The sequence below is a fragment of the Rutidosis leptorrhynchoides genome, chromosome 11 (assembly GCF_046630445.1).
Source record: "Rutidosis leptorrhynchoides isolate AG116_Rl617_1_P2 chromosome 11, CSIRO_AGI_Rlap_v1, whole genome shotgun sequence".
NCBI lineage: Eukaryota > Viridiplantae > Streptophyta > Magnoliopsida > Asterales > Asteraceae > Rutidosis > Rutidosis leptorrhynchoides.
The window spans coordinates 180,509,497-180,535,212 of record NC_092343.1 but is presented as its reverse complement, the minus strand read 5'-3'; the positions used below and the strand labels follow the sequence as shown (position 1 = coordinate 180,535,212).

General features: G+C 34.5%; 3 protein-coding genes across 3 annotated transcripts; 2 read left to right on the top strand and 1 right to left on the bottom strand.

The window, feature by feature from the left end:
* The first annotated feature begins 321 nt into the window (after positions 1–321).
* LOC139875286 (uncharacterized) lies at positions 322–10,396 on the top strand. The gene is made up of 3 exons (XM_071862631.1): positions 322–346; positions 9,543–9,796; positions 10,004–10,396. Exons 1-3 carry the CDS (start codon positions 322–324, stop codon positions 10,394–10,396), a joined length of 672 nt encoding a protein of 223 aa, XP_071718732.1.
* Positions 10,397–13,994: 3,598 nt separating this feature from the next.
* On the top strand, positions 13,995–16,388 carry LOC139876548 (probable glutathione S-transferase). The gene is made up of 2 exons (XM_071863882.1): positions 13,995–14,519; positions 15,844–16,388. The coding sequence occupies exons 1-2, from the start codon at positions 14,208–14,210 to the stop codon at positions 16,210–16,212; spliced, it is 681 nt and encodes a 226-aa protein (XP_071719983.1). The 5' UTR covers positions 13,995–14,207; the 3' UTR covers positions 16,213–16,388.
* A 6,303-nt stretch (positions 16,389–22,691) lies between these two features.
* On the bottom strand, positions 22,692–24,848 carry LOC139875285 (uncharacterized). Its single transcript, XM_071862630.1, has one exon. It carries the CDS (start codon positions 24,846–24,848, stop codon positions 22,887–22,889), a length of 1,962 nt encoding a protein of 653 aa, XP_071718731.1. The 3' UTR covers positions 22,692–22,886.
* Between the last annotated feature and the right edge of the window lie 868 nt (positions 24,849–25,716).

Sequence of the window (25,716 nt, the reverse complement as noted above, 5' to 3'; positions counted from 1 at the left end):
TTTTTGCCATTTTCGTTTTCAATAAACCCAAGTGGTGGAGCCAATCAAACTACAAAAACTAGTGCTTTCCTTTTCTTTTTATTTTGTTGTCGTGTGTACCAGACAAAAAGAAACCGAAACCTTTTGTTATTATAAAATGAACCGATTGAATTGGTTTTTGGATCGGACTATTATTGTGATATTGGGCTTGGTTGTTTTAAATGTGGTACTGTCGGCCAAAGTAGTACTGGGCTTCAATTAGATTTGTATGATTGGGTTTTAAGAAGAATAAGGAAACGGACTGTTGGGTTAAATAAAATTGAAACACGAATTAATACAGAAATGTATCAGCAGAGCAGTTGGTTTGGTATGTTGTTTGGTTAGCGAGAAGTCGCGGGTTCGAGCCCTGTCTATGGCATTTTTTTTTAGGAAGCTTGTTCTTCAAAGGTTGTACTCTATAATAATAATAATAATAATAATAATAATAATAATAATAATAATAATAATAATAATAATAATAATAATAATAATAATAATAATAATAATAATATTATTATTATTATTATTATTATTATTATTATTATTATTATTATTATTATTATTATTATTATTATTATTATTATTATTATTATTATTATTATTATTATTAAGTATTAGAATTATTTTTAGTATTATTATTAGTAGTATTATTATTATTATTAAGTATTATGGATATTATTGTTATTATTATTACAATTATATTATTATCATTATTATCATTAGTAGTAAAAATACTATTGTTATAGTTATTATTATTATTATAATTATTATCATCATTAACATTAATAATAAAATTATTATTGCCATTATTATTATTATTATTATAAGTATTATTATTACTATTATCATTAAGAATATTATTAGTAGTATCATTATTATTAAATTTTCACTTTTATTAAAACTTTTATTTTATATAAAAACTATCATTTCTAGTATTATTATTATTATCATTCTTATTAGTATTATTATTATATTATTTTAAGTATAACTATTATTAAAATTTTCATTTCTATTAAAATTATCATTATTATTAAAATTACCCTTATTATTAAAAGTATTATTTTAAAACTATCATTTTATCTTATCATTAATATTAAAATTATTATTTTTAAATTATTAATATTATTATCATTGTTATTATTATTACTATTATAATTATTATTATTAATATCCTTATGCTCGTATTATTATAATTAACATTTTTGCAAACAAGAGAAATGTATATAAAATATATTTATTACATGAGTATACTAATATTACACTAATATTACATATAATATTATAACATTAATTGAATTATATATCAAATAAATATTATATCATATTATAAATATTAATAAAATATATATAAGAATGTTAATCTTAATACATAATAATATTTAAATTTGTTCGATTACAATTATATGTGTTAATATATATACGAATGATATAGGTTCGTGAATCCGAGGCCAACTCTGCATTGTTCAGTTCAGTTGTATGCATATTTTTACTACAAAATATCATATCGTGAGTTTCATTTGCTCCCTTTTTAAATGCTTTATGCAATATATATTTTTGGGACTGAGAATACATGCGCTGCTTTTATAAATGTTTTATGAAATAGACACAATTAATCGAAATTACATTCTATGGTTGGATTATCGAAATCGAATATCACCCTTCAAGTCTGGTAACCTAAAAATTAGGGAAATGGCCCCTAATTGACGTGAATCCTAAAGATAGATCTATTGGGCCTAACAACCCCCATTAATGTTTATGGATGGCTTTAGTACTTCGAGATCATTATTATACATACGAGATGTCTGTGGGGATATTCTATGCAGTAAGGTTAATGTCGGTTTCTGGAGGCTAATTTTAGTAGTGCTGAGATTAAACAAACGGTTTGGGATTGTGCTAGTTCAAAAGCCCGTGGACCGGATGGGTTTAATTTCAACTTTATTAAACAATTCTGGGAAATTATTGAAACTGATTTCACTAATGGAGTATTAGAGTTTTCGCAATCGGGAGTTTTTAACAGAGGCTACAACAACTCTTTAATATCTCTAATTCCCAAGATCCATGATCCATTGGGTTTTAAAGATTTTCGGTCCATCAGTTTAATTGGCTGTTTTTACAAAGTTGTTGCCACACTTTTGTCTAATCGTTTGAAAAGGGTCATCTCAAAAGTTATTGGTCTATGTCAATCTGCCTTCATTAAAGGAAGGCAAGTACTGGATGGTATCCTAATTGCTAACGAAGTTATTTTTGATTGTAAGAGAAACCGGAAGAAGATGTTTTTATTTAAAGTTGATTTTGAACGGGCATTTGATAGCATTGATTGGGCCTTTTTAGATTTTGTTCTTCTACAAATGAATTTTGGCCCAATTTAGAGTAAATGTGTAACATCCCACGTTTTTCCGTTAAATTTATTTTAACGCCGTCTTTTTTTAGATAATATCTTTCATTATCTAAATTCGTATCATCCATTGACTAACGTTCTTAATATACCCGTTATTTAATTATAACATCACTCGTTTACTCTAGCGTTTTTAAAATAATTCGTTTGATTAATTCACGCACCCGCTTTAAACTTGAGGGACCGAAGTTGTCAAGTGGGCAAACTAGTCAACTAGTCAACCTACTCTTTCCACCATTCATTCCATTTTCACCTCCTCATCTTCTTTTCTCTCTAGTCACCAAGAACACACTTTTAACATCTTCAAAGAATCATCATCTAAATCATTTTAAGGAAGCAAACATCAAAACAAATTACATATTCGTGATCCTCTCTTCATCCTATTCGATTTGGTACCAATTTCACTACTTGGGGTAAGGTTTCCAAAAACTCTAGATTTCTCAAATTCATTTTATAGACTTGAAATGGTGTTAGTTAGTGTCTATGCCTCAAGTCTAACATGAATATGTTTTTAGTAACTAGCTTGAATATGAAAAATGGTTGTGCTTAATCTTGAGTTTTGGGTGATTAAATATTGTTTAAATGTTAAAGTTCATGTATTAAATGTGTTACTAACATCATTAGCTTCATTTTAATGTGTAGGTTGATTTAGAAAAGTTTCATTTACAAAATTGATGAATTCATGATTTTGGTTAGGGTTTGATGAGCTTTAAAATGAACTTTTAATAATTGAATGCTATGAAATATTGTTAGTAAGTGTTTAGTTGTATTGTATGTTTAATTACCTTCGAAGCGGCATATCATATGTGTAAATTGGATTCCCAAATCATCTTATGCATTTTGTGAACTTGAAACTTGGATAATGAACCTTTAATGATCACTTGACGAGAATTCAGTTATTGTAAATAATGTTTTTGCTTGATGAAAAGTTTTTAGTTGTATTCCTCGTTAAAATACCTTTCCAACGATATAAGATACGTGTTTTGAATGTTTACGGTTCATAAGTTACGTTCGTTTGAAGTTTAGTTCGAGACTTGTAAAATTTTCAGCATTTTCCACTAGTCAGATAGGGATGCGGCGCATCACTACTGGATGCGGCGCATCTGATGCAGACTGCCCAAAATGGCCGTTTTTCGTTTAATTTCAACTATGCTACGCACCTCCGATTAGCATGTAACTTGTACTAACATGCTCAAATATGATTATGAAACTTAGAAAAATTGTCCGAGACCCGACCCGAACGTGTTGACTTTTTCGTTGACTTTGACCAAAGTTTGACTTTTAGTCAAACTTAACCAAACACTTACGCAATCGTTCTAACATGCTTTTATACTTGATTCTTGCATGAAACTTAACAACGTGACTCACATGATATATATTCGAGTCGTAACGAGCCATAGGACTAATTGAACACATTTCGCCCGACCTTGTGTCGTAACCGGTTAATTGATACAACTTACTTGTTTAGGTCAAGACTAAACAACTTTCATGCACACGTTTACTTTGTTAAGTACCTTTACACTCTTGCACTCGAGGTGAGATCATAGTCCCACCATTTCAACAACTCTTATTCTTTAAATCATGGGCTGAGAAACATATACATTACATACTTATATACATTTCATATGTATATATACTTTTCATACTTTTATACTTTGAACACAAATACGAATACAAAGATACAGACGATTTGGAACAAAAGTCCTCAATCCAATTATCATTAGTTCCACTTGCAAGGTGTAAGTGTAAGCTAGTAATTATGTTGTGTAGTCATACGGGTTTGACAAACCCTCATTCAGACGGTTCGCTACCATTAGTGAATAAAATATAATTTTATCGGGTATAGTGTAAGTTCTAACACTATAGATTCAAGATTCAGAGGAAAGATTCAGTTAAGCTTTGGTAATTGGGTGCTCATGATACAAACAACATTCTTTGGAATATATACGATTTGGATAATCAACTATACAAAATCTTGTGGTTCAAAAACAATGTTTACTAATACACCTATGATTTCACCAACGTTTTTCGTTGACAGTTTTCTATATGTTTCTCAGGTTCATACTTGGCTACTTGATACATGCTTCCGCGTACACTTATACTTGCTTGGGGTCAAGCATACATGCATACACTTTGATTTTTTGCTTGGGGTCAAGCATACATACATACATACGCTATTGATAGCATTCGAGATTTACAACTTATATTATGTCACAAATTATTTCATTTATACTTTATAACTTTTGTAAACTTAAATTCTTTGTCGAACCGTTTGGTAACTAAACTTTGTAAGTCTTACACATTTCAAATGAATGCGACATAATTTTGGTCAAACATGTCTAATTTTGGGACTATGACCACGTAACGGGACCTAAGTTAATGACGCCGTCAATGACGTTTTTGTCGGGTCGTTACAGATGGTATCAGAGCATTGGTTGTAGGGAACTAAGATATGCATTAGTGTGTCTGAAGATTCGTTAGGACGCATTAGTGAATCTAGACTACAACCGGATAGTTAATCATTGCATTCTGACTTGCATTTGCTATAGATAGCACTTACTTGACTACTTGTGCATTTATACTTGAATCATTCTTAGGCGAACTTCTTAATGGTACCAAACTTTCATCATACGAACTCGTACTCTACCACTTTCTGATAATACACGTAAATTCAAGATTCATACACGTAAGGATGACGACGACTTCATTAGTCATTACTAGTTCGGGAACTCTGTCTCCTCGGTTGTTACTCGCCACCGTCTCAGCTTACTATCCACGAGCGCTGTGAAGTTTCCATCACTATGGCAATCATTAACCACTATCGATGTTACACCGGTAACCTTTACTATCTCCCACTTCTTGTTGCTACCATCACTACTCTAGATGAGTATCGTCATTACCGCTTATCACTACGATTGCGTACTACTCGTTATCATAATTCGTTATTCTTTTTGTACCTAAAGACATTATTGTTTGATTTGAACCGCATTGACGTGAACAACCAGTTATACACTTCCCTCGGGAAACGCATCTTCAGAGTTGCACTAATTCTTTCAATTTAATACGAGTCACGTTAGAGATGCCGTTACACTTTGTTCATTTTAAATCTTCACGATTACACGAACTTGGTTCTATGGAGTGATGTGGGAATGGAGGTATGAGTTAGCATAATATAACGACACTCGATCAACGTGGTTATATTATGGTAAGTCATACCAAAGTTCTAATGACACGTGATGGTGATTGGACTCGATCAACCTAATCACCACCATGTGCCATGTACATGACTTTATTTTTCTTGTTTGAACAACTGAAAACTCCGAGAATGTTGATAACAACCATACTAAGGACACACTTTTAATTATTGCCAAACTATATTGATGCTTCTAAATAAACGACCAATTCTTCCAACTTCAAAACATATGCCACACGTGTATACTATCCCGTTTTAGCACAGTTTTATCGACGAACTACAATATGCTTTTTATGCTCACATCGAGGCAGAAATTTCTCTCGCAATACACTCGTACTTCCATATAAGGAAATCTTTTATCTAAATTCTCAATGGAGAGAGAGACTCTTCACGTTATACTAAGTATTCGCCACAGGGGTGAATAGACCAAACGAACGTTTTCAGAAACCGATAAGAAACTTGTTCTAACAAACGTTTTCAAGTCCTAACAAACTTATCCAAACATATTTTAAAGAAATTCTATCTTGGCACGGCGTGCCATTGCCATCTAAATTTTAGATCGAGATACTCGTTTCACCTCTAAATTTTGGAGTGCCTTACAAGAAACCTCGGGGACCCGTTCAAACATGAACACCGCGTATCATCCACAAACCGACAGACCGAGCAAATGTACGATTCAAACCTTTGAAAAACATATCACAAACTTGTATTATTGCCTTTAATTGATTCCTCTTACAACGATAGCTATCATTCGAGTCTTAATGCCACACCTTTAGAAACTCTATATGGAAAAAAATGTCGTTCTCCTATTCGTTGAGCCGAAGTAGGTGACAAGCAAACCACCAGACCCGAACTCATTCACGAAATAACCGTTAAGATCATTCAAACCCAAGAGAGGATCAAGACGACCCGTAGTCACCAAAGGAGCTATGCCGATGTTAGACGTAAACCTTTCGAATTCCAAGTGAGTAACCGCGAAATGTTAAAAATCGCACCTTGAAAAGGTGTAATCCGTTTCGAAAAACGTAGAACGCTAAATCCGCGACATTTGGATCCTTTTAAAATCGTGGAGCGTATTGGACCCGTTTCTTACCGCTTCGAACTCCCAACTCGATCGAATTCCGTTCATCCTACATTTCACGTATCAAACTTAAAGAAGCGTCTTGTGAAACAAGAACTTGTTATCCTTTTCGATATCGATGACAAACTCCACTTCCTAGGAGGACCGGTTGAAATTATGGATCGTGAAATCAAACTTTAAAACAACGTAAAATTCCGACTGTCAAAGTTCGTTGAAATGCCCAAGGGAGTACCCTAACTCGTTCGTAGAATTTGCAACGCAAGGTCTCAAGGAAGAATCAACAACTACTACTTTCAACTAAATTTCGGGACGAAATTTCTTTTAAGGTGTAGGTAATGTAACATTCCGCGTTTTTCCGTTAAATTTATTTTAATGCCGTCTTTTTTTCTTAGATAATATCTTTCGTTATCTAAATTTGTATCTTCCGTTGACTAACGTTCTTAATATACCCATTATTTAATTATAACATCACTCGTTTACTCTAGCGTTTTTAAAATAATTCGTTTGGTTAATTCACGCACCCGCTTTAAACTTGAGGGACCGAAGTGGCCAAGTGGGCAAACTAGTTGACTAGGTCAACTAGTCAACCCACTCTTTCCACCATTCATTCCATTTTCACCTCCTCATCTTCTTTTCTCTCTAGTCACCAAGAACACACTTTTAACATCTTCAAAGAATCATCATCTAAATCATTTCAAGGAAGCAAACATCAAAACAAATTACATATTCGTGATCCTCTCTTCATCCTCTTCGATTTGGTACCAATTTCACTACTTGGGGTAAGGTTTCTAAAAACTCTAGATTTCTCAAATTCGTTTTATAGACTTGAAATGGTGTTAGTTAGTGTCTATGGCTCAAGTCTAACATGAATATGTGTTTAGTTTGCTCGATTTGTTGTTTTGAGTATCTAGCTTGAATATGAAAAATGGGTGTGCTTAATCTTGAGTTTTGGGTGATTAAATGTTGTTTAAATGTTAAAGTTCATGTATTAAATGTGTTACTAGCATCATTAGCTTTATTTTGATGTGTAGGTTGATTTAGAAAAGCTTCATTTACAAAATTGATGATTTCATGATTTTGGTTAGGGTTTGATGAGCTTTAAAATGAACTTTTGATAATTGAATGCTATGAAATGTTGTTAGTAAGTGTTTAGTTGTATTGTATGTTTAATTACCTTCGAAATGGCATATCATATGTGTAAATTGAATTCCCGAATCATCTTATGCATTTTGTGAACTTGAAACTTGGATAATGAACCTTTAATGATCACTTGACGAGAATTCGGTTATTGTAAATAATGTTTTTGCTTGATGAAAAGTGTTTAGTTGTATTCCTCATTAAAATACCTTTCCAACGATATAAGATACGTGTTTTGAATGTTTACGGTTCATAAGTTACGTTCGTTTGAAGTTTAGTTCGAGACTTGTAAAATTTTCAGCATTTTCCACTAGTCAGATAGGGATGCGGCGCATCACTACTGGATGCGGCGCATCTGAAGCAAACACTTATGCAATCGTTCTAACATGCTTTTATACTTGATTCTTGCATGAAACTTGACAACGTGATTCACATGATATATATTCGAGTTGTAATGAGCCATAGGACTAATTGAACACATTTCGCCCGACCTTGTATCGTAACCGGTTAATTGATACAACTTAGTTGTTTAGGTCAAGACTAAACAACTTTCATGCACACATTTACTTTGTGAAGTACCTTTATACTCGTGCACTCGAGGTGAGATCATAGTCCCACCTTTTCAACAACTCTTATTCTTTAAATCATGGGCTAAGAGACATATACATTACATACTTATATACATTTCATATGTATATATACTTTTCATACTTTTATACTTTGAACACAAATACGAATACAAAGATACAGACGAGTTAGAACAAAAGTTCTCAATCCAATTATCATTAGTTCCACTTGCAGGGTGTAAGTGTAAGCGAGTAATTATGTTGTGTGGCCATACGGGTTTGACGAACCCTCATTCAGACGGTTCGCTACCGTTAGTGAATAAAATATAATTTTATCGGGTATAGTGTAAGTTCTAACACTATAGATTCAAGATTCAGAGGAAAGATTCAATTAAGCTTTGGTAATTGGGTGCTAGTGATACAAACAACATTCTTTGGAATATATACGATTTGGATAATCAACTATACAAAATCTTGTGGTTCAAAAACAACGTTTACTAATACACTTATGATTTCACCAACATTTTTCGTTGACAGTTTTCTATATGTTTCTCAGGTTCATACTTCGCTACTTGATACATGCTTCCGCGTACACTTATACTTGCTTGGGGTCAAGCATACATGCATACACTTTGATTTCTTGCTTGGGGTCAAGCATACATACATACATACGCTATTGATAGCATTCAAGATTTACAACTTATATTATGTCGCAAATTATTTCATTTATACTTTATAACTTTTGTAAACTTAAACTATTTGTCGAACCATTTGGTAACTAAACTTTGTAAGTCTTGCACGTTTCAAATGAATGCGACATAATTTTGGTCAAAGTCATCTCATTTAGGGACTATGACCACGTAACGGGACCTAATTTAATGACGCCATCAATGACGTTTTTGCCGGGTCGTTACAAAATGGATTAATGGATGCCTTAAATCTGTCCGCTCCTCTATTCTCATAAACGGGTCGCCAACCGAAGAATTTCAGTTGGAGAAGGGGTTGAGACAGGGGAATCCATTATCACCCTTCTTATTTATTATCGCGGCGGAAGCCCTGAACGTGGCGACGAACGAGGCTATTAATGCTAACTTTTTAAAGGTATTTCAATTGGCAACGATAATGTTTATATTTCATATTTGCAATATGCAGATGATGCCCTGTTTTTTGGAGAATGGTCAATTGATAACGCTTCCAATCTCATTAGAATTCTTAACTATTTTGGGGATGCTTCGGGTCTCAAGATAAATATGTCAAAGAATAAAGTTTATGGTATCAATGTGTCGGATGATGAAACTGCAAACCTGGCGAATATACTATCTTGTACTCCAAGTTCTCTACCTTTTAAATACTTGGGTATGCCTGTTGGTGACCATATGTCATCAATTATTGTGTGGGCTGATGTGGTGAATAAATTTAACTCGAAACTGAATGTTTGGAAAGCTACTCTTCATTCAATTGGTGGTAGGTTGACTCAAAAATAAGTGGTATTGGGCAGTTTGCCAATCTATTTAATGTCTCTTTATAAAATCGCGAATAGTGTTCTTGATTCTCTCGAAACAATTAGGCGAAAATTTCTCTGGAATACGTTTGACAAGAAAAAAATAATTTAGGTTAATTGGGACCAAACAAGGGCATCAAAGAATGGTGGGCTAGGAATTGGGAGTCTAAAGGCAAAAAACTTGAGCTTATTATGCAAGTGGTGGTGGAGATTTCGACACGAACCAAACGCTCTTTGGTGTAAGGTAATCCGGTCATTATATGGTGATGATGGTGGTTTATTCAATGTTCAAACGCTGGCCAATCTTTCGCCTTTATGGAAACAAATTAGAAGATGCGGTTTTACTCTCGATGATTTGGGAATAACTTTCTCAAATTCTATTAAAAATCAGGTTGGGAATGGTTCTGAAACCAGTTTTTGGCATGACTTATGGTTGCCAGAATCGAATCAGGAGCTGAAATACAAATATCATAGGCTTTACACACTAGAAGCTGAAAAATCGTGATGGTGAGTTCTCGTGTGTATAATTATGAAATTGGGACGTGTGGTAATTGGAATTGGTTGTCTCAAGTAAGAGGTAGATCATGTGATGAATTGTCTGATCTTGAAACTAGTATCCGAAACCTTGTGCATCTTTCGCCTAGTCTTGATTCATGGAAGTGGGCTCTACACAACTCGGTAAATTTTCGGTTCAATTTTATCATCCCTATGTGATCAAACTTTACTTGGTTCAAATCCCATTAGTGGTGCTTTATCTTGTTGTTGGACTAATTTTTCACCAAAAAAGGTAAATATTTTTGTTTGGAGACTATTATGAACCGTCTCCCTACACTAAAAAATTTGGCTGAAAAGGGTGTTATACTACCTTCTTTATTATGCCCATTTTGTAATCGGGAAGAGGAAGACATTGATCATTTATTTTTCAAATGCACAATGGCTACGCCTCTTTGGAGAGGATTTTTGAGTTGGTGGGATATCTCATGTTCTATTCCGGATGGGGTACTGGATGCAATCAATTCATCACATTTTGATTTGGGTTCGGATGTACTAAATTCGGCTTGCCTTGCAACTAGATACACACTTCTTTGGTCCATGTGGAATTGGCGTAACAAACTAATTCACTAACCACTTGTAAAAAGGAATTCAATCTTAAACGAAGATGTACTTGGAGCAGTTAAAGTATTATCTCATTTATGGATCTCGAGTAGAAAAGGAAAGATAACAAAAGAGTTTGGTGTTTGGAGCACACAACCGAGATCTTTGTAATTGTCACGTTTTTGTTGTTGGTTGTTTTATTTGGTGTTTGTAGTTAAAAAATGTTGGAGATTTGATTTGGTGTATTGCTTTGGCTTGCATCTTGCGGGCTATGTTGTTTTTTTTCTTTGAAAGGCAAGTTAAATTTCATTTATATATACACATGATACAACACGATATGAGGCATCATATGCCCCAAGAAAACAACGTTACACGATAAGAGAAAAACAAAATATAACGGGGAAGGGAGCAGAGATTGCAACCCAACCCATACAAATTTTACAAATACGTGTTTGGTTTTGTTAACCAAATGTTCCACTCAATCTTGACACCTTTGTATTTGCACGAGAACCAATCGAAGGAGATGGCTTGAATTTCACAAAGAGCCACCGGGGTTCTCCAAGTTTTGTTACGGAAAACCATATTGTTACGGTTTTTCAAAATTAGGTATGAAGTGACCCAAATGACTCCTTGCCAAATTAAGCCCACATTGGCACTATCACGAAGAAGCTCCATTAAAGAAAAACCCGAAAAAACTCCACGATCCCACCATTTGAAGACCCGTCACCAAACATCTTGAGCATGTCGACAAAAAATAATCGAGTGTTCAACCGATTCGAGGCCGTCATCGCATAGAGGACAACGAACGCTATGTAGATCAATGCCCTTAGAATCAAGCTCAAGCCTAACCGGAAGACGCTTCAATAATGTTCGCCACACGAAGAGTTCGATCTTTTTAGGGACCAAACCGTTACGACAAGTTTCTTCACCATTGAGATTGTTGCTTTCAAGTAATCGGTTGTCAATGAGTGATGATAACTTTTTAACAGTAAATAAACCATTGGATGAGAGGGACCATTTCCAGCTATCCTTTTTACCTTGATCCAGGGAGACATCACGAAGTAAACTTTTTAAGGCTGTGAATTCACCTAGAGTGCGACCTGTAGGATGTCGAACCCAATCCCAGACTATATTATCCTTAGCACCATTAATACCCGAAGAATTAACCGCATGACCCGAGATATTGTTGGAGGTATTGATTGGAGCAGAATTACGAACAGTAACATCCTCATTAGCCATCCCAGATTGCGAAGGGATAGCAGCAAAATCAGACTGAAACCCAGCAGTAGGATGATCACGAACTGTAGCAGCAGAATGGACCGAATGATCTGGAGCAGAAACAGTAGCAGAAACTCTATGACCCGAAGCACTAGCCGATGCACATGAAACCAGACGAGCTTTGACGGAAACGTTCTTGTTGTTCTCTAATCTATACAATCTTGGGAACAATTCACGAAAATTATTAGAACCGCACCAATAATCATTCCAAAACGAAATGGATTCACCATCACCAACGATCTTCTCAAATGAATCTTTGAATTGAATTTGCAAATCTTCAATATGTTTCCCTGCACGAATAATATTAACCCAAACACCTAGTGATAAATATTGAGAGTTATCAACATCCACCACTAAGCTACCATTAGCACCATACAAACTACGAATCACTTTAGCCCATAAGGAATCGGTTTCGGTTTTAAACCTCCACCATTCCCTAATAAGGCTAAATTTTTACTTTTAAGACTCCCAATATTAAGACCCCCCGCCCCGCATGAAGATATGACATTTTCCCATTTAACCCACGATATTTTGTTTCCCGAAAGATCCCCGCCCCAAAAAAATATACGTCTCACACTCTCAAGTAATTTAGTGACACTCAATGGGGCACGGAAGAGTGAAAAATAATACAACGGAAGACTACTTAGAACCGATTTAATGAGGACTAAACGCCCACCAAAAGAGGTCGATCGCATTTTCCAATCCGATAATCGGCTTTTGAATTTATCTATCACCGGTTGCCAAGCCGAAACACTACTCATTTTAGTGCCAATAGGGAGACCAAGGTAAATAAAGGGGAGTTTCCCAGCTTTACACCCCATTCTCTCAGCCATAATTTCTACATCTTCGAATGGAACCCTGACACCATAAGCAAAACTCTTATGAAAGTTAACTTTGAGCCCCGAGGAAAGTTCAAAACACTTGAGGATGTTTATGAGATTTAAGGCGTTGTTTCTAGTCCAATTCCCGAAAAAAAATAGTGTCATCCGCATATTGGAGGTGCGATATGAGGACCTTTTCACTTCCGACTTCAGCACCCTTGAAAAGGTTTCTATCGACCGCCGCTTTAGCTAGAATATTTAATCATTCCACAGCTAAGATAAATAGAAACGGTGATAAGGGATCGCCCTGACGAACTCCCCTTATCTTTGCCTTTTTTAGCCAGTAATAAAAGTTCATTAGCTTTTCAAAAAATAATAATAACAATAACAGACATTTATATGAGAGTTTATAATATAATGTTTACTCTATTATGATTTTCATAATTTTTTAGCAAATTATTTGCCCCCGTTGAAAAAGATTAATGGATTCGTCATCGCCACCAACCTACCACTGAAAAGATTGAGATTCGACACAAAATGTTCCACACGGCGGGTCCAAGTGTTAAAAGCACGGATACAAATTATCAACAAGCTGATTGGTTAATATCTTGTACTATTTGGTGATGGTTAATATCTTGTACTAATTAATGATCGTTAATATAGAAAAGGAGAATGAAAAGTCTTATTATTATCGTGATAACTTCAAGTAAAGACGTCAGAAACTTGAAATGGTCAGTTTAATACAGCTTGAAAGTTCAAAAAGAAAGAAAGGGAACTTATCGTTAAGGGAAAAAAAAAACATGCCTAATATTCTATATGTCATGCAAAGACAACCAAAATTGTCAATTCAATGGTTTGGACTTGTACACACTAGAAAATTATAAGGTTTTCTCTATTCGGGTTATTCAGGGTTTAGTAATTGAACCACAAACTCTACTATACGCAGCCCATCAGGATTATTCTCTGATTATATCCATGTCTTACCTAGTCACAAAAGATTCAAATCTTAGACTTCTTAAAAGTATGTCAGAGCCCAACCACTAACCTACCTTGTCGTGGTACTATAAAACTAAACAAAAAGGCCTTATGATTGAAGTTTTATGCTACAAAACATAAAATAAAATGGGAGAGGTGAAGCTTTTCAGGACATGGTCAAGCCGTTATGCTCTAAGGATTGTTTGGGCATTAAAACTAAAAGGTATAGAGTATGAGACCATCTATGAAGATCTTGCAAACAAGAGTTCATTGCTACTCGAATACAATCCTGTTTACAAAAAAGTACCTGTTTTGCTGCACAATGGAAAACCTATATGCGAATCACTTGTAATTCTCGAATACATCGATGAGACATGGAAGACAGGTACTCGTTTATTACCGGAAGATCCGCTAGCTAGAGCTACCGCACGATTTTGGGCAAAGTTTAATGATGAGCAGGTAAATAATCATTCTTGTGAAATAACTACAATCCATATGTTCTTGTTAGTAGGCCCGAGCAAAAAACCGAATTAACCAAACCGTAGCAGTATTAACCGTTATAATCGAACCGAATTAACCAAACCAAACATATAACCGCGTTTATGGTTAACATTTTGGATTAACCGCAACTTGTGGTTCGGTTATGAAAATTAAGAATATCCGCACCGATTTAACTGCACCCCTACTATTAAGATTTTTTCACATGAGCTTGCAGCGAGCAGTATGACAATTTTATATCCCCGAATCTGTCAAGTATCATGTAAAGCTTAGCTGATGCCTAATCTATTATCGATGAAGATGATTGTTGTCTGTGATTTTAATTCTTTGATTAATTTATCATTTGGTAGTTAGCTATCTGAATCCATTTTTATGTTATTATCAACAAACTCTTATATTAAATAATAATATGCAATTTGTTCACAAAATTAATATTATTATCTTTTTTGTCACAAATGGTTAACTAAATTAACCACTTAATATTAACCGATTTAACTGAATTAACCAGATCAACCGAACCATTATTAACTCAACCGAACGGTTAACAATATTAATTAACCGAAGTTGCGGTTATGGGGGCGGTTATTGTCCCTAACCACCTCCAACCGCCCCATGCTCACCCCTACTTGTTAGTTCAGAGAATCATTATTTGTTTTATTATCTGAGGGAAACTCAGAGAAAGGTATTCAAAGAAGAACTAATGCAAAGATTAAAGATTATATGTATATGCAAAAAATAAAAAAATTGTGTTACCATAGTGGTTAAATAAACAAAAAGAAATAATCATGTTCGATAAATCGGGCGAGGAGATTCGTCACCGGGCCTCAAGATTCGAAAAACACCTTCCGTGTCCTAATAGCTCGCTCCGGTTTGGTCTCTTTCTTTTTTTTTTGATAGTTTTGTTCGTCGTGTTTTGTTTAAATCTACCTTTTTTTTTGTTATTCGGGTTTGTTATGTTTAGCTTTGTTGGATGTTTGCTTAAGTGTGCTTGTTTCCATGTTGTTACGGGCTGTTTTGTTAGTTTAGGCCTCGGTTAGTCTCGATTGTAGATACGTGTTGTTGTTTTTGCTAGTTTTGTTTTTTAGTCTGGAGCTTAGCTGTTTCGTATTGGTTTTATGCTATTTGGTTTCTTTCATGTTTCAATAAATCTGCATTTGTTATATAATTTTCGTTATTTTTGCACAAAAAATAAAAATAAACTTTTAATAAACTTTTAACATTCAAGCTCAAAGCAAAACAAGTAAAAGAAAACAAAGATATAATCTTGGTGTTATATCAAATGTAGGTGATGTCATCAGTAACTAATGCTTATGTCAGACAAGGAGCAGAGCAAGAAGAAGCAAAGGGTAGAGCCTTGAAGCACCTAGACATCATTGAAAACCAGCTAATTGGAAAGAAGTTCTTTAATGGAGAAACAGTTGGATTCTTAGATCTCGTTTTTGGTTGGATCGCAAATTATCTTGAAATATTTGAAGAAACGGGTGGAATAGAACTCTTAGACAAACGGAGATATCCATTGATATCGGCTTGGAAGGACAACTTTTGCAATATCTCGGTGATCAAAGAAAATTGGCCCGATCGAGAGAAAATGATAACCAAGTATCGACTTACGCGTGAACATTTTAATTCCGCTGCTGCAGCTGAAGATAAGTGAACAGTTCCATGAAGGTGTCTAAGAATATTGTGACTTTAAATAATTATCAATAAAGGGTAACATTTTCAGGTCCAAACTGAAACATGTCAATTCATCTTATAGTAATAATATACACACCATCAGAGTTGTTTTGAATTGTAATTCATATTTTCTACATACTAGTCATTGCTGCATATTATTATAATTCAGTAGGCTTATAACTACCTTTAGTGGTTTGATTCTTGATGTTATAATTCAGTAGGCTTATAACTACCTTTAGTGATTTGATTCTTGATTAAGAATACTAATAATGAAGTGTAAGAACAAAGATGATAATGGAGAGAAAGAAAGAAACACTTTGTAAGTGTGAGAAATTGTGCAAGTTTAATGCTTGTATTCATGGCTATTTATAGCAAAAATATCACAAGTTTAGGTAATACAATAATATTACTTTTGTGTATCAATAATTGACTATCCATTTATATATATATATATTTATATATTATAACACTCCCCCTTGGATAGCAATTTTGTTTGTTGAAGATCAACTGTAAGTTACTGCCTCGTTAAAAACCTTGCTAAAGAAAACCCAGTGGGAAAAACTTTAGCTAAGGGAAAAAGAGTGCAGCATGGAGTTGACTCCCCCTCAAGTAGACATCGCTTCGGTTGTTACATCTTTTGAACATGTCTCATGCCAATGTTATGAACGTGTGTTCTGAAAATAGCAGTCGGAAGTGCTTTCGTGAAAAGATCAGCAGAGTTTTTGCTGGATTGAACATATCTCATTTCAATCTCGTTGTCCTTAATGAGATTTTGAGTGTATGAGAAGAATCTAGGAGGTATGTGTTTGGTTCGGTCACTTTTGATATACCCTTCTTTCATCTGTGCTATGCAAGCTGCATTATCTTCATAGATAATTGTTGGACTTTTATCGCGTTCTAGTCCACAAGAATCAGTAATGATTTGTGTCATTGATCTCAACCAAAAACATTCCCGAGTAGCTTCATGTAATGCAATCACTTCGGCATGATTTGATGATGTAGCAACAAGTGTTTGTTTTTGAGAACGCCATGATATTGCAGTACCTCCATTTAGGAATACATATCCAGTTTGAGATTTAGCTTTATGTGGATCAGATAAATAACCTGCATCAGCATAACCAACCAAATCTTGTTTTGATTCGTTAGAATAAAATAATCCTAAATCAGTAGTTCCTCGAAGGTATCGAAATATGTGTTTGATCCCATTCCAGTGTCTTTTGGTAGGAGCAGAGCTGAACCTTGCCAACAAATTAACTGCAAAAGAAATGTCAGGTCTTGTACAATTTGTAAGATACATAAGAGCTCCAATTGCACTAAGATATGGTACTTCTGGTCCAAGAATATCTTCATGATCTTCACATGGACGAAATGGATCAGTTTCAACATTGAGTGATCTAACAACCATAGGAGTACTTAATGGTTTTGCCTTGTCAATATTGAAACGTTTCAAAATCTTTTCAGTATATGTTGTTTGATGTACAAGTAAACCATTAGGCATATGCTCAATTTGTAAACCAAGGCAATACTTGGTTTTTCCGAGATCTTTCATTTCAAATTCTTTCTTTAGAAGTTGAATGCTTCATAGATCTCTTTATTTGTACCTATGATGTTAAGATCATCAACATAAACAGCTATAATCACATATCCGAATGTTGTTTTCTTAATGAAAACACAAGGGCAAGTAAGGTTATTTGTATAACCTTTGCTTATCAAGTAATCACTTAATCGGTTATACCACATACGTCTCGATTGTTTTAACCCATATAAAGATCTTTGTAATTTAATCGAATACATTTCTTTGGGTTTTGCATTTGATGCTTCTGGTACCTTAAATCCTTCAGGTATCTTCATATATATATATCACTATCAAGTGATCCATATAGGTAAGCAGTCACAACATCCATGAGATGCATTTCTAAATTTTTAGAAACTGCCAGGCTGATTAAGTACCTAAAAGTAATTGCATCCATAACAGGGGAATAAGTTTCTTCATAATCAATTCCCGGTCTTTGAGAAAAACCTTGAGCTACAAGTCTAGCTTTATACCTTGTAACTTCATTTTTCTCATTTCTTTTTCGGAAAAAAATCCATCTGTATCCTATAGGTTTCACATCTTTAGGAGTGAGAATGATGGATCCGAAAACTTTTCTTTTATTGAGTGATTCTAATTCAGCTCGTATTGCTTCTTTCCATTGAGCCCAATCATGTCTATTTTGACATTCAACCATAGATGTTGGTTCTGGATCATCATCATTATTCATGATGTCATATGCAACATTAAATGAAAATTTCTCATCAAGATTTTTCATTTCATTTCGGTTCCATAATATTTTTGAATATGCATAATTGATTGCAATTTCTGTATTGACATCATCAATCTCCTCTGTAGTAGGAGTACTGATTTGTGGTTCTTCTTGAACACTTTCTTTTACTTCATTATCAGCTGATTTTCTTTTTCGAGGATTTTTATCCTTTGAACCAATTGGTCATCCACGTTTCTGACGTGGCAAAGATTCATGAGTGACGTTATTGCCAGCTTTTGGAATTTCAATTCGAGCTGGAGTATTTACTGCTGGTATATATGATTTTGTCACCGTTTTTGTATCTGTAAATGCATCAGGCAATTGATTTGCAAGTTCTTGTATATGCATTATCTTTTGAACTTCTGTCTCGCATTCTTTTGTGCGAGGATCAAGATACTTTAATTGAGGTTCACACCATGAAACATCATTTTCTTTATTTTTCATTTCTCCCCCTAATCTAGGGAACAATGTTTCATTAAAATGACAATCAGCAAAACGTGCTGTAAAAACGTCACCTGTCATAGGTTCAATATACCTTAATATTGAAGATGTTTCATATCCAACATATATTCCCAACCTCCTTTGAGGACCCATTTTTGTACGTTGTGGTGTCGCAATTGGAACATACACTGCACAACCAAATGTTCTAAGATGGAAAATATTTGGCTCTTGACCAAAAGCAAGTTATAGGGGGGAATATTTATGACTTGCACTTGGTCTGATGCGAATCAATGCAGCAGCATGTAAAATTGCATGACCCCATATAGATACAGGGAGTTTTGTTCTCATTATCAATGGTCTAGCGATTAACTGTAAACGTTTAATCAATGACTCGGCTAAACCATTTTGTGTATGCACATGAGCAACAGAATGTTCAACAACAATTCCTATAGACATGCAATAGTCATTAAATGCTTGAGATGTAAATTCACCAGCATTATCAAGTCTCACCCTTTTAATGGTGTAATCAGGAAAATGAGCTCTCAATTTAATAATTTGGGCAAGAAATTTTGCAAATGCCACATTACGGCTTGATAACAGACAAACATGAGACCATCTGCTAGATGCGTCTATTAGAACCATGAAATATCTAAATGGTCCACATGGTGGATGAATTGGTCCACATATATCACCTTGAATTCTTTCAAGAAACATTGGTGATTCTTTCTCAACCTTAAGTGGTGAGGGTCTAGTTATCAATTTTCCAAGAGAGCAAGATGTACATGGAACCATTGTATCATGATGGATTTTTCTATCCTTTAGTGGATGTCCATGAGTACATTCAATAATCCTTTTCATCATTGTTGATCCTGGATGGCCTAATCTGTTATGCCATAAACTGAATACACCAGGATCAATATATTTTTCGTTAACTACCATATGTATTTCTGGTACATTTATATGTGTATAATGTAATCCAGAACTAAGTCTTGGCAGTTTTTCAACTACATGACTCTTGTCAGTGATACTTAAATATTTCTCATTTTCTGTTGTCACTGACTGATAATCATACCCGTTAAGGTATATGTCGGAGAAACTCAATAAATTTCTGCTTGACTTGGGAGAAAATAAGGCATCATTTATTAAAAATTTTGTACCATTTGGTAGTATGAAATTTACCTTTCCTATCCCTTTTATCAAGTTAGCAGGTCCTGATATTGTATGTATAGTTCCTTCCGTTGGTTTTAGATCAATAAAATATTTCTCGGATTTAAGTATAGTGTGTGTAGTTCCACTGTCTGCTATACAGAGATCTCCACCACTTGATTGATGTTGTATTCCAGCAAAATTCATATTGAACTTCATATATAAGAAATAAATAGTGAGTACATTAATATTACACAATATTTTACACGCAAATAGATAGTACTGAAACATTTAGCAAACATAATGACAAAGACAGACGATATTAAATCGTTTATTTTTCGAAAGACACACAACTTAAACATTCAAGAAATCTTCATATAAATCAGATGGTTTCTCAGTGACTGTTGGATCGACGTTATCCATAAAGTTTACTTCCTTTTCTTTATCTTTCAGCGAATCCTGATACATCTTAACAAGATGTTTAGATGTTCGGCAAGTATTAGCCTAGTGGCCCATTCTACCAGATCTGTAGCAAGATTTTTCAGAATTTTTAGAAGAATTTTCTTCAACATCTTGTTTAGTGGGCTTGTTTAGTGGTTGATATTTATATTTTTGTGGATTATTATTTCTTTGACCACCACGGCCACGACCACGACCACGTCCTCGCCCATTACCATTACCATAAGGATGGTTTCTACCATAGTTATGGCTTTTGGCATGATGATGGTGATGGTTATTATAACCACGACCTTGCCCGCGTCCTTGTTTCTGTTTATAATTATTTGCAGTATTTGCTTCAGGGATTGCAAGTGTACCAGTAGGACGGGATTGCTGATTTTTCATTAATAGCTCATCATTTTGCTCTGCAACTAAGAGATATGAATTAAGTTCAGGATATGTTTTGAACTTTAGCATTCTCAAATTTCTTTGCACTGTGATGTTTGCAGCATTCATTGTGGAGAAAGTTTTCTCCATCATGTCTGCATCACTTATTTCATGTCCACAGAATTTAAGTTGTGAACATGTATTATACAGAGCTGAGCTATATTCATTTACTTTCTTAAAGTCTTGGAACCTTAATGTTCTCCATTGTTCCATAGCAGCTGGAAGTAAAATTTCTCTTTGATTATTGAATCTGCTTTTGAGACCTTCCCATAAAACATGGGGATCTTCTACAGTCACATAATTATTTTGTAAGCATTCATCAATATGTTGATGAATAAAACAACATGCCGTTGCTTGTTCTTTTTCAGAACAAGTATTGTTTTCATTTATGGCTTCAAGAATACCCATTGATTTAAGATGCATTTTTACTTTTATAACCCATGGCATGTAGTTGTTTCCAGTTGATTCTAAAGGAGTAAATTTAAGCTTTTCCAGATTCGACATTTTCTATTAAAACAAACAACATGATAAATTATAGTCACTTTATATTCATAAGTATATAAACATTAAACATAAATTTAATATAACATAAATGATAAGTAGGTGACAGTGTCGACCATATGTAAGCAATCATTAATAAATGTTATATAACATAAATATAAATATTAGTAAACATAAATGATAATTAGACGACAGTGTCGGCCATATAAATGTTAGATAATAGAAATATAAATGTTAGTAACATAAATGATAATTAGGCGACAGTGTCGGCCATATAAATGTTAGAAAATTGAAATATAAATGTTAGTAACATAAATGATAATTAGACGACAGTGTCGACCATATATTATTCAGGTGGTATAACCGACCATATATCATTTAGGTGGCAGAGCCAACCATAATTAGTATTAAGATTATCGTGCTGATAACGTGTTATAATTCAGTAGGCTTATAACTACCTTTAGTGGTTTGATTCTTGATGTTATAATTCAGTAGGCTTATAACTACCTTTAGTGATTCGATTCTTGATTAAGAATACTAATAATGAAGTGTAAGAACAAAGATGATAATGGAGAGAAAGAAATAAACACTTTGTAAGTGTGAGAAATGGTGCAAGTTTAATGCTTGTATTCATGGCTATTTATAACAAAAATATCACAAGTTTAGGTAATACAATAATATTACTTTTATGTATCAATAATTGACTATCCATTTATATATATATATTTATATATTATAACACATATTTCTATTGTTGCGATGTGTCCATTGTTTGTTGTTCAGTTCTCTCGTAATATTTCTACTTTTGTTTATCAAACGAAGTATAACAAATGAGGATTTTTGACTCCGATGTACGCAACGTAAGTAGATATCTCTGTGACCATTTTTGACCCTTTTCATGATCGGCACAAAAATTTTACCCTAGGAAGGTTCAAACCTAATACCTCTTCCTTACTAGTGGTCCATTGTGTTTGGCCACCTTGGTGATGATATAGTCAACAAATCAAGTATGTTTATAGATTATTTTTGTTATAACTTTAGATACTTCAATGAAGTTTTATCGGTAAGTGATCTGTTTGTATATGAAAAAAAAAAACATCTATATTAATATATGCATATGCATATAGATATATGTAACACACCATTATTTTGTAGTGTTGCAGAATGGTGAAATTTACCTCATATTCATCAGTTTTCAGTTTCACTATAATTTACTTTTGCAGTTCGATCCAGGCATGTTTAAACTTTAAACTATCGCACAACTCATGCCCCGCATTTTTTAATCCAAAGGGCAAGTTAGTATAACAGTAAATATACCCTGATCAGTGTGGAATGGAGTTTTGTCTTCGTCATCAGTTACCGCCATTTTTGATTCTGCTTAGCCGAAAATCTCCATTGTAGCAGACAAGCTCCCCAACATTTTGTGTAACTCCTCCAATTGGATATGAGATCGATCATTATATACGAACCGATAAACATGACCTTTTAATTCAATCCAACTACACGCCAAATCTTTTTTCACTCCACGATTCGCTAGCAAAGTTCTAACATTAGCTGCATCTTCGAACATACCTCTTGCAGCGTATATATTTGAACGAAGAACACACATCCCGGCATCCAAATCCCGAATACCAGAAAGTTTACGTGCAACGAGTTCACTTAATTCAAAATTCTCATGAACTTTACAACAACTTAGTAATGTTTCCCATGTATACGATGGAATTTCAACTGGTAAACGTTTTACCAATTCGTACGCTTCGGTTAACATCCCTGTTCTACCAAGAACATCGATCATGCACGCGTAATGTTCAGCAGTTGGGTTTAAATTCCACTTTTTTTCCATTGATTTGAATAAATCCCAGCTCTCTTTAACCATACCCGAATGAGCACAACACGTTAGTAGACCTAAAAAAGTCAAATGGTCGGGTTGACATCCAGATTCGACCATGGAAGAAAATAGTTTTAGGGCTTTTACAGCAGAACCATGATACGCTTTTCCCACTATCAAAGCGTTAAAAGAAACTGTATCTTTGCGTTTTGAGGTTTCGAATACTAAATTAGCGTCACCTATAAAACCACATTTAGAGTACATCGATATCAATGAACTCACAACTATCGAATCATTATCGTAAGCGTATTTAATCACGCACAAGTGCATCGCTTTCCCCCAACCATGTAGAGCATGGGACCCACAAACGGATATCAAACCAGTAAAAGTTACCTCATTTGGTTTAATTTCGTTATGCATCATTTGTGAGTAAAAATCCAAAGCCTCGTCGTTTTGATACCCACAAATCATTATATTCCATGTGGTTTGATCTTTGATAGGAATCTTGCTAAAAAAGATTCGAGCTTTCACCATATCTTGTTCCTGCACATAACCCTGAAGAATCGTATTCCATGACACTACATTACGTTTCGGCATTTTATAAAAAAGATCAAGACCTTCTTGTAACCTTCCGTTTTTAACATACCCATCGATCATCGAGTTCCAAGAAACTACGTCTCGTTGAGGCATTTCATCAAACAGTTTCCGACCCTCTTCTAATTGATTGTTTTGTAGATACCCTTGAATCATTACAGTCCACACGATTACATCTTTTTTAGGCATTTCATAAAACAACTTCTTAGCTTTCTCCATCTTCCCGAATTTCGTAAAACCACGAATTACAGTTGTCCATGACACCACATCACGCTGAGTCATTTTCTTAAAAAGCTTCCACGATGATTCAAGATCACCGATCTTAACATAACCATCTAACATCGCATTACAAATCAAAGCATCCTCAAAATGAGAGTCATTAAACAACTTTTCAGCTACCTCTACAAGCCCATGACAAAAACACCCTTCAATAATAGTTGCCAATGACACCGAATTCTTTTGTGGCATTTCATAAAACAATGCTTTCGCGTCATCGATTTTCCTATTCTTTACGTACCCCGACAACATAGTGTTCCAACAGACCACATTCTTCTCAGTCATAGCATCAAACAAACCCCTGGCTTCATCCAATCTCCCACACTTAGCATAACCATTTAACATCGCTGTCCAGGAAACAACATTTCTGCTTGGCATTTCATCGAACACTTTGCGTGCATCAGATATCATCTCGTTTTTGACATACCCAGATATCATACAATTCCACGTCACAGTATTCTTCATTGGCATCTTAATAAATTCATTAACAGCAGATTTGACATCGCCATGTTTGAAATAGTTTGTAATTCTTGAATTACATTTATACAAAAGGTTGAAATCTGAGCACAAATGACGCAAAATGTAGCGAATGCTTGGAAATGGGAATTGTAGATTTTTGTTTGAATTGAGTCGAATAATCATGTGAATAACTGAAACATAAATTTAAAACTAACACCCCTTAAAGTGTCAAATATTATGTAGATAGATAATAATTTAGACTTTGAATAATGTACGTTTAATTTGTCATGTTGGTCGTTAAGTTAAAAAAAGAAAATGTCACGAAAAGCGTAGATGGAAAACAGTAAGTTGATAAATCATATAGAAATTACTCCGTAGTCCTCAAAGCGTCTTTCAAAAATGATGAATATGAAGTCATTTACTCATTAAATTCTCTTTTTTTGAGTTCAGAGAAGAAACATACCCTAACCTTTGCACCCCCATTTCCACCTTCACCTTCTACATTACCCCAGCGGACACGAAGTAAAGATATACGAAGTAAGAAACGAAGAGAATAAGCGAAGTCAATCCATAGCGAAGCGGTGGCATCGAGTTTCACGCACCGAACCTCGAACTAATAAGAGTCAACTACAGTACCCCAATATTAGACCAGCAGGTCAACTATACAAAGATAGAAAGAAGACAATGGAACTTTTGCTTTGTAAGGAGCCGAAAAGGGAAATTCGAATAATCCTTCCAAGTTGCATTGAGAACTAGCAACCTCAAAAGAAGAGAAACTCTCCCCTACAAATAGAAACACTAAATGAAACATTCGGCTCACTCAATCTATCAATCGGATGTCATACATTAGCAACTTCAACTCTCTTTCGGTGGCGTAGAGCAGTTCACACACTCGCTACCTTCAGGGAAACGCCAACGAAGAGAGACTTACCTTCAATTCACCCATATTTAACCATCTCTGTGATCTGACGTTGGCATACTTATCTCTTCGATAAGGTTCGTCAAGAATTGTACAAACATACATCCTCCGCCGTCAACTGCTTATACATGT

What these genes read in the sequence shown, in the direction of transcription:
- LOC139875285 (XM_071862630.1), bottom strand. Translation starts at nt 24,848, where the DNA reads ATGATTATTCGACTCAATTCAAACAAAAATCTACAATTCCCATTTCCA.
- LOC139875286 (XM_071862631.1), top strand. Translation starts at nt 322, where the DNA reads ATGTATCAGCAGAGCAGTTGGTTTG. An exon ending in TCAGCAGAGCAGTTGGTTTG is followed by an intron (nt 347 to 9,542) that starts GTATGTTGTTTG and finishes TGCAATATGCAG; the next exon opens with ATGATGCCCTGTTTTTTGGA. An exon ending in TTATTGTGTGGGCTGATGTG is followed by an intron (nt 9,797 to 10,003) that starts GTGAATAAATTT and finishes AAAATAATTTAG; the next exon opens with GTTAATTGGGACCAAACAAG.
- LOC139876548 (XM_071863882.1), top strand. Translation starts at nt 14,208, where the DNA reads ATGGGAGAGGTGAAGCTTTTCAGGACATGGTCAAGCCGTTATGCTCTA. An exon ending in CAAAGTTTAATGATGAGCAG is followed by an intron (nt 14,520 to 15,843) that starts GTAAATAATCAT and finishes TATCAAATGTAG; the next exon opens with GTGATGTCATCAGTAACTAA.